The sequence below is a fragment of the Lineus longissimus genome, chromosome 18, assembly GCF_910592395.1.
Source record: "Lineus longissimus chromosome 18, tnLinLong1.2, whole genome shotgun sequence".
NCBI lineage: Eukaryota > Metazoa > Nemertea > Pilidiophora > Heteronemertea > Lineidae > Lineus > Lineus longissimus.
In genome coordinates this window covers 12,914,308-12,929,568 of record NC_088325.1, presented here as the reverse complement: position 1 = coordinate 12,929,568, position 15,261 = coordinate 12,914,308, and the positions used below count along the sequence as shown (strand labels likewise).

Below are 15,261 nucleotides of genomic sequence, written 5' to 3'. Positions count from 1 at the left end.
CAACTGGTCGACAATGATTGGTAAAAATGAAAGGTGAAATATAAATGAACCTATAATTATATAACTAGATTTGGTACTTTGGCGATGTTTTTTTCAAAACCAGTTTGTCGCAAACAATAATTCATACAATGACAGAAATAACTTACTTGAATCCAAGTTGTCTACAGACGACGTTTGCAGCACTGATATCCCAGCCAGTGTCACAGATCACGCCCCATTTACCATACGTTTTCAACTCAACTGTCCCACTGCTTGCCCCGACCACTGCTTTCGAAGATTGGGAGAGCTGGACGGCGAATGGGGATGCTGGAATTGAATAACCGACCATTTTACTCCCTAACTTTCTCCGATGTTCTCGAACGTCTAGTAAAATGCTTTCTGGAAATGGCCAACTGGCTTTAGAAATTTTGTCATGATGTTCACGACATGTATCATCTCGAGGCCGTTTTGTTCAAAGCTTCATTGACCCTAATGGAACCGATTAGACTGAACGCAAAATATTCAAACAGGCTTAGAAACAAGATAACGCTGGGGGCGTTCCTTATAGGGATAACGTGATTTGTACTTTTGAACAACCTGATCGAAGTATACCATGATTTCTTTTAAAATGTTTGTAGGTGAGTACATCACCCTAATGTTATAATATTTCCCGTTTAAAACATTAGGCAACCCGACCCTTTACGGGGTATACTCCATCAGGTGCTTCCCACCCTTCTAAATTAGACTCCGGCATGTTACATGTGAAACTCATCGAATTCCGAGGAGAAGGAGGTGATTGCGATATCAGCTTGAAGAGGGCGGAAAGTGAACCTGTTGAAGGAATACATTGTGATACTCACCCATGTCCAGTTTACATTCAACATCAATGGCGTTGTTTGAGGAGCAGGAAGTCCCGTGCGTTAAGTTACAGGCGGCAAGAGTTAGTTCAGTTCCAATACATGTTGCAGTAAAGGAACTATTGTAAGATGAGGCGTTGGTCGCAGTCTGCTTCTCAACACCGCTGTAACAGGGAAAGGGATTGTTAGGGTGTAAATAAGGCACAAGGTTCGAAATGAACACATTCAATAATGAAAATTATCTTTCTTTGTCCCTTGTCGTTCATCATATCATAGAAATGCCTATATTTAAACTATATGTTTAGCTGCATCTTTTGAGAACGTCTGAATAACAAGATTTCGTTGAATCCATGCAACTTATTCATTCTATCGGGAATAGATAAAGATATAGGTTTCTGTTTATATCTGACCTGTATCCCATTTGTTTGCAGACGATTCCGGCAACTGTAGTGGCAGCTGATCCGCTGTCGTAACACACAGCTCCAGTTGCTCCAGCTTTCGTAGCGTGCAATATTCCCATGTGGGCGTGGTTGGGACTCCCCAACAAGCTTACATCGAACAGACCATTCAGTGCTGCAAAAGTTAAGGGGGATTCAATGGCGTGTTTTGAGATGATCTGGCCGTGAAAAGTTTAAGAGCCTACGGTTCCTACACTGTACAACCTGATATTGCTTTGTAGGTTTCAATTGAATGTAGAAATCAAGTTATGCATCAGGTTATACTATCATCAGTCTGCATAATCGCCGGGATGGATTCGTCGACCATTCCATTAGAAAATAACATGGTTATGTGAGTGAATGCGTTGCCACTACAATTCCTCAGAAAAGCAGCAATCTGGAAATTATTCTACGACATCAGATTAATGACAGCAAGAATAGATAAAGACTAGTCCTTTATGAATTCTTGATGACAGCCATTCCATTGTCAGTGTTTTCATCTTGAACAGTTCACTAAGAACGTCTGGTAGTTGTTATGTGGTACCGATAACGCACAGTATACAAATAAACTGAGTAGCATTGACAAAAACAAGCTAATTTTTGTTCCCTAGCATTTCATTTCACATGCCCTTCCGTTTTTCTCGTCACTTCGTTATTGTATCACCAATGGAAAACATCAATGGCTGGATGCCTGCAAGGGTTGAATGTGACGCCTTTTATAACACCCAAACATTGGGTGCACACAGCATTTACTGCGCCAATTGATATACCATGGACTGGCATTTCATCCCCAATGTATGCGAGAGTGAAAAGCTGTTTAAAAAGCCCGCAATTGCCCAATTCTGCTGTCGCCGTGTTGTTTTTGTATTTCAGATTATCATTTAAAAAAAAGTTTACTTCCTTTGAATTTCATATGTTCACAATCGAACTGGACTAGTGGAATTGTTTCATCGAAAGGTAAAAATGTATCATGTGCGGACACAAGGATAATGTTAGTGTCACGTGATCAAGTGGTACTTACCTGGGTCACTTTCGCAATTCACCTCCACAGCAAACATACAATTACCGGTCGGGACTTGAAGTGTGCATTTACTGAAGGCGTCTTCATCACCGGTGCAGGTGACGTCATCGAGGACTATTGTTAGCTTGTCATTTGACACTAACGTCCCACTATTACTGCGTTTTCCATTCCTTTAATAAAAACGAATCAGTGATTTAGATAATCAGCACTTCACCCTATATGTCATGTTGCTGAAATACATCTTGGTATATCATGAAACTTTCGAGTAGATCTGGTCCTGTGGAAATGATCACATCTGGAAAAATGCATCCGACCAATGCAGACTGTTGTGATGCGTGCTTGAATTTATGCATCAGAGCATACTCGTATTCAGTGGTGTTGCAAGATATTCTATATTGCTTCGCTATCATTTTTTCGTTCGGAATTCGTACGACGAGAATTTAAGGGACGTTTCAGACCAGCATGAACAAACCTTTTAATATCCGTCTCCATAAATACGTAATATGTGTTTCCGCAATGGGCTTGCACTGTGACAATTGGTACATGTACACTAGACTTTAAATTAGACTTTTGCGACGGACTGTACGTGTGGCATTCCCAAACAGCTTTGTACAAAGCTGCAGGGCACTGGACAGCCAGGATTGTCGCCAGGACCCAAGTCGGCGTATCAAAATCGTGACTGCATGCATCCTGAGGAAATCGCGGTTATTGTTCCCTTCTCCGAGCCAGCACTTGTGAAGCGAACAATAGCCCGTGATTTCCTCAGGATGGGTTGCATGTGACTGCATATAAATACATGTACGTATAATTTGTGAAGCATCACGTTCCACAAAGCAAATTAGCGTAAAATGGAGGGTTCACAATTTTGGGAGGGAGGGTTCACAACTTTTTCTAGCGCAGCACGATTTCAAACCAAAAGCGAGCGTTGGGCAATCATCATAGTTTGGCAACTTCATACGCCGATTATTTCACGAAAACTATAACTGCACTCACCCAAATCCCATTTGTCGACATGCGACTTTTGCTGCTTTGTCATCGAATCCAGGTACATGTAAGCATATGCTCCCCCAGTTGCCGTTGTACCGAACTTCTAACTTCTTCATTTCCCTTAAGCGCAGTATTACCGCATCGTTTGGATCTGAAAAAGCAAAACAAATCACATAATCTTATAAATAATGATTTTCTGACTGATTTGGCGTAATTGGGATCTGAAAGTAAAACAAGACATATACGACATAATCAAGATATGAAATAGAAACACCACACGCGGCACTGATTCGGCGTATTTTTGATCTAACACTACGTTGAATGACCCTGTGATTTCTTGGCCTAACACGCCAGCGAATCAAACCTAACATCATACCAAATATGCGATATATTGGGATCCGTTTGGTTTATCGTCACTTACCTGCAGCTGCATGTGATATCAACTGCAACAGAAGGAATAAATCAAGAGTGCGACACATTCCGCTCTTTTTCACCACGATTTTCCAGATCGAGCCATCTAAGTCCAATACACCGGGTATTTAAATGAGCACCAAGGTTCTGTTTCGATTTGAAAACTGACCTGTTTGGGTGATAGTTCGACGATGATTTGTATTTATCACTCATACGCAACATTATCATATTAGGCCTATGGGACGAATGTTAGAACAGCCAGCGAATCGTGACGAATGGGGTCAGGATTCGTCTTACCTTCCTTTGAATGCATACACCGCTATCGAGTACATGTATGTATGTTATTCATACATACTTCCCGGTATGTATACATATACGTACATATGTACTCTAGATTCATCGACCTAAGACCGCTCAATTCTTTACCGTTCTGTAAGAAATCGAAACAAAGGCCAGGGCTAATGTCGCCAAACTATTGAACGTTTTGAATGGTTTTTGGCGGACCACTAGCATAATATCACACAAGTCTGTGATAGTGTAGTATCTTAATGTAGCCAATCACGTTACATGTTAACAACCAGGAAGGGCTATTATATGGATTACGCAGTTAATCCTCCAGTTACCCAACATTGAATAATCCTTTGTAAAAATCAACCACAATGCCAAACATCTTAAATCTAGTACGTACTAATGACAAATTATGGGCGGGAAATAGTTTTCATATCAACTGCTTCAGTGACATTTATGATAAAAATGTACATGTGATATGATTATTATGTTACTGTTGTTGGTAAGTGTAGTTGGACCGGGTATAACTATTCTTGGCTAACAACAAGCTCGTGAAATCACTCACCTATATATGAAGACAAAAGAGTTTTATTAAATAGTATCCAATTGGGATTTTATTATGTCTTGTCAATTACAAATAAATATATACACCTTGTAAAATATTGGTGCGACTGGAATGACAAAAAACTGTATCACGTTATTTTGCCCCTTACTTCGTAGTTGAACGAATTCAGGCCTAGCCCAATACAAGGTCTATTGCCTTAAAACAAAGCCCACTCGCACCTAGGTCTAAATCTCTCTTGTTCTACTCTCTATCACAGGGTAATCAGTGCAAATCGTGACAACCTCGACCCCCTCGAAACAGCTTTTAGGGGATCGATAGATCCAAAACGGCAGAGGCAAATAAACATAATTGATGGTGTCTGATCATAACAGCCATACTATCATTAACTCTAGATCTGCAACAGGGGCACTGACATGCTGAACGCCTCCCGTCTCCGTTACCTCAGCCCATACGCGCGTGGTCTGTAAAGCGATGGGGCACTAAAGTCCCTTTTTGTTTTGTTTCTAGACAGCAAAAGTAAATCTAAAGAAAAGCGAATGATTCCACGAGAGCCGATTCGTTGAAATTTAAAAATCGTGCCTCCCGGATTAGTAAGTCAGTGGCGGTTTCCCGTTTTCGTGGAACCAGTCCTATTTGTAATAATGCTATAGAACAAAATTAATCAAGATATGAAGAGTTTCCGTAGTGGATTCATCCGCTTTGCAACCCGTAGGCTCTGCAAATGATGTCAAGATAAGTCCCACAGTTCTTCAATAGTTAATCAGATTTTCACCTCTCGCAGAGTTTTAAATTTTCGACACTCAGTTACCCTAAGGATGTTAAGGCAAAATGCTTACTTAGTAGACAGCAGATTATTAGGCATTTTGCATATGCAAAATACTACTGAGCCAATCACGTCACCCTAAGGTGAAACACACTGTACAAAATATCACATGCAGGCAGTTTCTAAACCCAACTCAGCCGAAAAAAAGTCAAATTGGCTTCAACTGTATAGCAGTAAGCCCCTGAAAGTCGACATATTCTGACCGCTTCACCGGTTCAAGCTTTGCATACTGGGGTTCTGCTTCATCTACACCTGTCGTGTCATTGGCGCCGTTTCCATGGTTTCGAACATCTCTACCACCTTGCACTGGTTCCGCAAGTGGCGTGGCGTGGCCCGAATAACGCTCTTGATTGAAGGCAATTTCTTCCATATTTTCATATTCGGAACGACGATTGGATGGATCTTGACCGGTGTTTGTCGGCATGTCAGCCACGAAGACGCTGTTCACATAAACTGGCTCACCCACATTTCCGTAGGCCCCTCCAACATTTACGTTGTTCCCTGGACCCTCGTTCCCGGTACCTCCTCCAATGGTCGGTACGTGAGTCTCATCGTAGAGCCCATTCCCATCAGGATTCCTAGCTTTCCGGCCAAAACGGACGAAACCAAGTTTCCTGAAAGCAATCAATTGTAACACACATATATACGGTAAAATTAGGAGCTGAAGGCTACATTTAAGCCGAGAGAGAGCTACATCACCTGCGCTCTACATATGGTGCTCTTTTTAAAAATCAAAACAATTTTTTCATCCAACTTTGCCATGAAAAGGGTTTCATTATACGAGTTCGCTTTCCCAGAAATCAGCTATCATGTTACCAGAAATAGACTCAAATTTAGTTTTATCGATTTTTTGTCTTCGAAGCGTGGGCGATTTAAATATAATGCTCACCACAAAATGATCCCAAGAATGATAGCCAATACAACCAAAACAACCAGAGCGGACACGGCACCGATTAGACCTAGAAATCAAAGACAAATTTATCATGGATATACATTAAAAAATATATCCTGCAGGAAAATTAATACAATGTAGATATCGATGACGAGATCTTCCAGAGGAAGCGTTTCGTTCCTGGCATACGAACTCAGATAAACACTAATGGCCAGAATGAAGCGCACATTCTCCAACTTTCAGAATCTATCATTCTCTTTCACGCGCACATTCAATTCCCTTGAATCCATCCCTTCCTCATGCACATGATTGCCACAATGACAAAGTAATGGGTTGTCTGGTGAGGAGCCAATTAACCTATTAATAGAAAAGAAATTACTAATTTGGTGAAAACGTTACCTATACGGTAGGTGATAAAGCTTGGAACCAGTGAAACCTTGAAACCAGTGATAAACCTTGGAATCAGTCCTAAAAATGCATAAAAACATGAAATAATGCCATTTGAACCTAAGGTGGTTACGAATCAATATTTGGAGCTTATTTTTACATGATCAGATCGGAATTTGACGGTAGTTTAGAAATCAGTGGCATATCCGATTCAATAATCTATATTTTAGAACAACCCAGTCATACCTCGCCTCCAGTGTACATTACTGATATCCCAAATATAGGCATGCACGTCACGACACGCCCACCACACACCCATAACATGGACCAATCAGCGCTCCGCTTACTACGCCACCACACGGGTCCTACTTGAACTACGGAGCGGTGTGATCATACAGGGTGATACAGAGAAGATTGACTACATCATGCAGTACCGACTGGCACTTATCCGTAGAAACGTGGATGAAGGTTTATTACCGAAGGTTTTAGCCGGGTTTGGAGATAAAAAATGTGAATAAATTCCTTCGCTGTGAGCGATTTCGTACATATTCATGTACACATCGAGGGATGTAGAGATATTTTCGTGATGTAACCAGTTCTAAGCGGACACATTTTTTAGTGATTCCCGTGTGCATGTTTGTCATATCAACTGAGCTTTATCAGAGCATTATATATACAAATGATTCTTCTAATAAGCCCCCCTCTTAGGAGGGGCTCTTAAGATACACGTGTGTGCGGGAGTACATAATGTAAATGAATGATGAGAAATAAAGAGAGTAACTATTGTATATCCTACAAACAATTTTTTTTGGTATTTTTCTGAATTAACTCCGTTGAGTTTACCGATTTCTCCGCGATCTTCCGGTGGTGGTTGCTATCCCATTGGTTGAAATTAATTTAAATTAAATTAAAATTAATTTAAATCTTCATGGGAATTCGCTACATCATATGCCTAAGAAATTGGCCAATTATATTAATATTTTTATTAGAGAAATATCCGTCCTAAATAATGACAGAAAAGGGTGGTTTATTTCAATTTTGTGTCGACATGGTCGAGGTCACGTGACATAAAAACAAAACAATCGCACACACCCGTCCAAAAAAGGCACTTTAAGAAAAACAAATACGTTTTTCCAGCTTAAAACCACACTGACGACTAAGTTATTTTGGTCTACTACCCAAATGTGAAGTATCAAAATGAATCACAAATTAGAACTAGCTCTATTTAGCAAAAGTTGCGTGAAAAATTCGGGTGAGCGACGTGCATTCTGTACCCTAGCGGCCAATAATTAAACTACTTTCAGCCGTCTGCTCCGGTCTCGTTAGGGAGCTTTTCCCAAATGTACGCGATGATGACGTGCCCCATTAACAGGACGTAACATCTATTTTAAAATGCGTTTCCAAAGTGAATGCATGAGGACAATCCATTTAAGTGTCGTATATCACTGGAAACGCCCGATTCCCGTGAATAAGGACAATCACAATGTATTACATTACCAAAACAAAAATGTGTCGGAAGGAACTATATGGATGGTCCCATCGCACCCCCCCCCCCCTCCAGCAGTATGACACAGAAGGGCTAGTTGACTGTCCACCGGGGGGGGGGGGGGTTGGGGGGAGCTTCCCCCCGACCTAAAGGGGGGCTCACTAAGTCCTTGACTTTACATATTAAGAACGTTTTATTTTAGAATATGGAATACAAAACAATCACAAAAGCTTACTTTTGCTTTCATCGAAGAGCAATAATTAGATATTTGCAAATGGCGGCCCGTCATGAATATAAGTTTATTTTCTAACGACAACAACACATTTCCAAAGCATTCAGTGATGACGTCATCCTCCACAAAAAGGTTGATTCTGGGACTACTGGCAAATTGCTAATATGTAAAGTCAAGGACTTAGTGAGCCCCCCTTTAGGTCGGGGGAGCTCCCCCGAACCCCCCTACGATAGCGTAACGTTTTTACCCAGTACAATGGAGGGGAAACCCCCCAAATCCCCCCCAAACCCCCCATCTTGGGACAATCCATAGTTCCTTCCGACACATTTTTGTTTTAGTAATGTAATACATTGTGATTGTCCTTATTCACGGGAATCGGGCGTTTCCAGTGATATACGACACTTAAATGGATTGTCCTCATGCATTCACTTTGGAAACGCATTTTAAAATAGATGTTACGTCATGTTAATGGTGCACGTCATCATCGCGTACATTTGGGAAAAACTCCCTAACGAGACCGGAGCAGACGGCTGAAAGTAGTTTGATTATTGGCCGCTAGGGTGCAGTATGTCGCTCACCCGAATTTTTCACGCAACTTTTGCTAAATAGAGCTAGTTCTAATTTGTGATTCATTTTGATACTTCACATTTGGGTAGTAGACCAAAATAACTTAGTCGTCAGTGTGGTTTTAAGCTGGAAAAACGTATTTGTTTTTCTTAAAGTGCCTTTTTTGGACGGGTGTGTGCGATTGTTTTGTTTTTATGTCACGTGACCTCGACCATGTCGACACAAAATTGAAATAAACCACCCTTTTCTGTCATTATTTAGGACGGATATTTCTCTAATAAAAATATTAATATAATTGGCCAATTTCTTAGGCATATGATGTAGCGAATTCCCATGAAGATTTAAATTAATTTTAATTTAATTTAAATTATAATTTCAACCAATGGGGTAGCAACCACCACCGGAAGATCGCGGAGAAATCGGTAAACTCAACGGAGTTAATTCAGAAAAATACCAAAAGAAATTGTTTGTAGGATATACAATAGTTACTCTCTTTATTTCTCATCATTCATTTACATTATATACTCCCGCACACACGTGTATCTTAAGAGCCCCTCTTAAAGGGGGGCTTATCACTGGTTACATGGTTTCACTGATTCCAAGCTTTATCAACTACTCACCTATACACCCTGGCAAAGCATAACGGCGAAGTAGAACCTGGCCAGACGACGTCCAGGAAAGATATCACTCGGTTGAAACCGTACATATACTTTTTTGGATTTCAAAACTGATACTAAATAGGTTTAGGAGAAAGTTTCTGATCATCAACATTGGCCAACCTAATGAAAGTGATGGTCATGCACTTGAATACTTAGTATGCTCTTTTCGACCGTAATTATTGATGGGCTACCATGTGGACTGGGCATGACAAGATTATTCATGAGAGTTGTGGTTCAGACAGAGGTTCTCCTGTTGTGGCTTACCAGCGTTATCAGGCGGTTCATCGTCAATTTGTTTGTCCGACTTAGGCGTACCAGTAGATCTTGTGGTTTTTGTTGCTGTTGTTCTTGCTGTTGTTGTTGTTGTTGTTGCTGTCGTTGTTGTAACTGTGACTGGCTTCGTACAGGTAAACTCAACTGGTTCTGTAGCTGAAATAGTTAAGAGGCCATTAAAAAGTGGCATTACTAATTCTTTTGTGTTAGTACATCCATGGGTTGCACACATAAGACCGAGAAAGATTTTGTCCTCGATCGCAAATCAAACTCTACCCTCTACCTACCTGTCACCATAATGTTGATTTTTCCCTCACCAGTTATACCATTTGCTTGAAACTCGATCGTTAAATTCTTTGTGTCAAATGTTATCGGTCCTTTCGTACAGTTATCTCCATAGAGTGTCTCAACAAGGCCCTCGCTTGTTCCGAATGACAGGGTCTCATTATGGTTGTTCTGGAACATATTCTGTAGGACGTAGACGGTGAAATTTGTGGGTGACATGAGTTCAACTTTGCATACGGTACATGAGTGGTAAACGAAATTGGATATTGGGTAGTTTTCGGATTGGATAAAAATGACTCCTCCCGTTAAATGTCTTGTGCAATTTCTGCCGCAAATGCCAATTTTTGGCCCTGAAAAAAGGAAATGAAGCTTGTAATAAGACTTGTAAGCCAGATATATAAGAAGTTGGGATTACTTAAAACCTCAGAGTCTTGCTGCAAATAGTGACAGGAGAGACGATATGTCATAAAGTAATTCAAGAGTTTCGTTCATCATTTCCTGTTCCTATCTTGCTCAGTTCAGGGTCTTAACACATGTAGCATGCTTTTTCAATGGCTAGATCAGATTTTGATCACACACGTTCCATCAAAAAGGGGTTTGAAATCCTAAATGAAATATGACTTATGACTGAATTTTTTTTCTTTATGTTTTGTCAAGAATTAATAAAAAATAGATTTATTTATATATATGAAAACAAAATATACATAGTTATTCAGTTATTGTATGAAAGTGATAGCTTACATTCCTCACTGGAGCAGATCACACCTGAAGCATTCACGGAGTTACACGCACTGGTCCCAAAGACCTCGTCATGTTTGCACTCTTCTATACTTTGTTCCTCGCCATTGCACTGCACGTTGTTCCAGAATACTGTACCCGTTCCTTGACCGAATTTGGCGTCAGTTGGGAAACCAGTGGTCGGCAGAGCTCCCCTGTAACAGGCACAACATATCATGTATACAGGAACAGTGATTTATTAAATAGCCACCTAGAACAAACATACAGCCAATTTATTATATCGACTAAGCACGTTAACCGTACTCCTTTGCCCCAAGTATCTTGTTTATGGACTTGGCAATTTAGTTTAAAATATACCCTTGCCCAGAGTAGTAAGTGATCTGGAAACCACTGTTGAAAACTGTGCATCACACTTTGATAAACAAGTGTCCACATACAGCACTGAGTCTTTAACAATGTTAAACTTCCAGATTGCAATCGCATCAAAATGAAATGTTTCTCAGTGGCGACAACTGGTCGACAGTGATTGATAAAAATGAGAGGTGAAATATAAATAATCGATTATTGTATAACTAGATTTGGTACTTTGGCGATGTTTTTTTCAAAACCATTTTGTCGCAAACAATAATTCATACAATGAAATAACTTACCTGAATCCAAGTTGTCTACAGGCGACGTTTGCATCACTGATATCCCAGCTAGAGTCACAGATGACGCCCCATTTACCATACTTTTTCACCTCAACTGTCCCACTGCTTGCCCCGACCACTGCTTTCGAAGATTGGGAGAGCCGGACGGCGAATGGTGTCTGTGATGCTGGAATTGAATAAGCGACCATTTTACTCCCTAACTTTCTCCGATGTTCTCGGACGTCTTGTAAAGTGCTTTCTGGAAATGGCCAACTGGCTTTAGATATTTTGTCATGATGTTCACGACCTGTATCATCTCGGGGCTGTTTTGTTCAAAGCATCATTGGCCTTAATGGAACCGATTACACTGAACGCAAAATATTCAAACAGGCTTAGAAACAAGATAACGCCGGGGGCGTTCCTTATAGGGATAACGTGATTTGTACTTTTGAACAACCTGACCGAAGTATACCATGATTTCTTTTAAAAATGTTTGTAGGTGAGTACATCACTGTAATGTAATGATGCTTCCCGTTTAAAACATTAGGCAACCCGACCCTTTACGGGGTATACTCCACCAGCTGCTTCCCACCCTTCTAAATTAGACCCCGGCATGTTACATGTGAAACTCATCGAATCCGAGGAGAAGGAGGTGATTGCGATATCAGCATAAAGAGGGCGGAAAGTGAACCTGTTGAAGGAATACATTGTGATACTCACCCATGTCCAGTTTACATTCAACATCAATGACGTTGTTTGAGGAGCAGGAAGTCTCGGGCGTCAAGGTACAGGCGGCAAGAGTTAGTTCAGTTCCAAAACATGTGGCATTAAAGATACTATTGTAAGATGAGGCGTTGGTCGCAGTCTGCTTCTCCACATTTCTGTAACAGGGAGTGAGATTGTTAGGGTGCAAATAAGGCACAAGGTTCGAACTGAACACATTCAACAATGAAAATTATCTTTCTTTGTCCCTTGTCGTTCATCATATCATAGAAATGCCTATATTTAGACTATATTTGTAGCTGCATCTTTTGAGAACGTCTGAATAACACGATTTCCTTGAATCCATTCAACTTATTCATTCTATCGGGAATAGATAAAGATATAGGTTTCTGTTTATATCTGACCTGTATCCCATTTGTTTGCAGACGATCCCGGCAACTGTGGTGGCAGCTGATCCGCTGTCGTAACACACAGCTCCAGTCGCTCCAGCTTTCGTAGCGTGCAATATTCCCATGTGGGCGTGGTTGGGACTCCCCAACAAGCTTACATCGAACAAACCATTCAGTGCTGCAAATGTCATGGGTGTTTCAATGGCGTGTTTTGGAGTGATCTGGCCGTGAAAAATTTAATAGCCTACGGTTCCTACACTGTACAACCTGATATTGCTTTGTAGGTTCCAATTGAATGTAGAAATCAAATTATGCATCAGGTTATACTGAATCATCAGTCTGTATCATCGCCGGGATGGATTCGTCGACCATTCCATTAGAAAATAACATGGTTATGTAAGTGAATGCGGTGACTCTATAATTCCTCAGAAAAGCAGCGATCTGGAAATTATTCTTCGACATCAGATTAATGACAGCAAGAATATATAAAGACTCCTTTATGAATTATTGATGACAGCCATTCCATTGTCAGTGTTTTCATCTTGAACAGTTCACTAAGAACGTCTGGTAGTTGTTATGTGGTAAACGATAACGTACAGTATACAACTAAACTGAGTAGCATTGACAAAAACAAGCTAATTTTTGTTCCCTAGCATTTCATTTCACATGCCCTTCCGTTTTTCTCGTCACTTCGTTATTGTATCACCAATGGAAAACATCAATGGCTGGATGCCTGCAAGGCCAAGGGTTGAGTGTGTCACCTTTTACAACACCCAAACATTTGGGTGCACACAGCCTTTACTGGGCCAACTGATATATCATGGACTGGCATTTCATCCCCAATGTATGCGAGAGTGAATAGCTGTTTAAAAAACCCGCAATTGCCCAATTCTGCTGTCGCCGTGTTGTTTTTGTATTTCAGATTATCATTTTCAAAATTCTTTACATCCTTTGAATTTCATAAGTTCACAAACGAACTGGACTAATGGAATTGTTTCATCGAAAGGCAAAAATTTATCATGTGCGCACACAATGATAATATTAGTATTACGTGATCAAGTGGTACTTACCTGGGTCACTTTCGCAATCCACCTCCACAGCAAACATACAATTACCGGTCGGGACTTGAAGTGTGCATTTACTGAAGTCGTCTTCATCACCGGTGCAGGTGACGTCATCGAGGACTATTGTTAGCTTGTCACTTGACACTAACGTCCCACTATAACTGCGTTTTCCATTCCTTTAATAAAAACGAATCAGTGATTTAGATAATCAGCACTTCACCCTATATGTCATGTTGCTGAAATACATCTTGGTATATCATGAAACTCTCGAGTAGATCTGGTCCTGTGGAAATGATCATATCTGAATTGAGGATACTAGAAAAATGCATCCGATCAATGCAGACTGTTGTGATGCGTGCTTGAATTTATGCATCAGAGCATACACGTATTCAGTGGTGTTGCAAAATAAGATATTCGATAATGTTTCGCTATCATTTTTTCGTTCGGAATTCGTATGACGAGAATTTAAGGGACGTTTCAGGCTAGCATGAAGAATCTTTTTAATATCCGTAAAGCAAATTAGCGTAAAATGGAGGGTTCACAATTTTGGGAGGGAGGGTTCACAACTTTTTCTAGCGCAGCACGATTTTAAACCAAAAGCGAGCGTTGGGCAATCATCATAGTTTGGCAACTTCATATGCCGATGATGTCAAGATATAACTGCACTCACCCAAATCCCATCTGTCGACATGCGACTTTTGCTGCTTTGTCATCGAATCCAGGTACATGTAAGCATATGCTCCCCCAGTTGCCGTTGTACCGAACTTCTAACTTCTTCATTTCCCTTAAGCGCAGTATTACCGCATCGTTTGGATCTGAAAAAGCAAAACAAATCACATAATCTTATAAATAATGATTTTCTGACTGATTTGGCGTAATTGGGATCTGAAACTAAAACAAGACACATTTCTCTCATACGACAGGAGTCTTTCAGATATTTGAAAGACACAAAAATCGCCGAATCAGTGCCGCGTTTTATCACGACTCTTGTACGACGTAATCAAGATATGAAATAGAAACACCTCACGCGGCACTGATTCGGCGTATTTTTGATCTAACACTACGTTGAATGACCATGTGATTTCTGGGCCTAACACGCCAGCGAATCATACCTAACATCATACCTAATATGCGATATATTGGGATCCATTTGGTTTATCGTCACTTACCTGCAGCTACATGTGATATCAACTGCAATAGCAAGAAGAAATCAAGAGTGCGACACATTCCGTTCTTTTTCACCAAGATTTTCCAGGTCGGGCCATCTAAGTCCAAGACACCGGGTATTTAAATGAGCACCAAGGTTCTGTTTCGATTTGAAAACTGACTTGTTTGGGTGATATTTCGACGATGATTTGTATTTATCACTCATACGCAACATGATCATATCATAGGCCTATGGGACGAATGTTAGAACAGCCAGCGAATCGTGACGAATGGGGTCAGGATTCGTCTTGTCTTCCTTTGAATGCATACACCGGTATCGAGTACATGTATGTATGTTATTGATACATAGTACTTGCCGGTATGCGTACATATACACGCACATACATGTACGCACTCTAGATT

At 40.6% G+C, this 15,261-nt stretch overlaps 1 protein-coding gene across 1 annotated transcript in view; it reads right to left on the bottom strand.

Moving 5' to 3' along the window:
• Positions 1-15,046, bottom strand: part of LOC135502232 (deleted in malignant brain tumors 1 protein-like) — a 32,584-nt gene extending 17,538 nt beyond the window's left edge. The window contains exons 1-17 of the mRNA XM_064794891.1: positions 14,862-15,046; positions 14,363-14,507; positions 13,699-13,868; positions 12,644-12,806; positions 12,237-12,397; positions 11,538-11,703; positions 10,891-11,081; positions 10,152-10,499; positions 9,856-10,020; positions 6,258-6,327; positions 5,520-5,982; positions 3,703-3,724; positions 3,288-3,432; positions 2,295-2,464; positions 1,247-1,409; positions 840-1,000; positions 147-306 (exon numbers count right to left, since the gene is read on the bottom strand). Coding sequence (XP_064650961.1) covers positions 147-306; positions 840-1,000; positions 1,247-1,409; positions 2,295-2,464; positions 3,288-3,432; positions 3,703-3,724; positions 5,520-5,982; positions 6,258-6,327; positions 9,856-10,020; positions 10,152-10,499; positions 10,891-11,081; positions 11,538-11,703; positions 12,237-12,397; positions 12,644-12,806; positions 13,699-13,868; positions 14,363-14,507; positions 14,862-14,919 — 2,921 coding nt within the window. The 5' untranslated portion in view covers positions 14,920-15,046. The remainder of the gene's footprint in view (positions 1-146; positions 307-839; positions 1,001-1,246; positions 1,410-2,294; positions 2,465-3,287; positions 3,433-3,702; positions 3,725-5,519; positions 5,983-6,257; positions 6,328-9,855; positions 10,021-10,151; positions 10,500-10,890; positions 11,082-11,537; positions 11,704-12,236; positions 12,398-12,643; positions 12,807-13,698; positions 13,869-14,362; positions 14,508-14,861) is intronic.
• Positions 15,047-15,261: the final 215 nt, after the last annotated feature.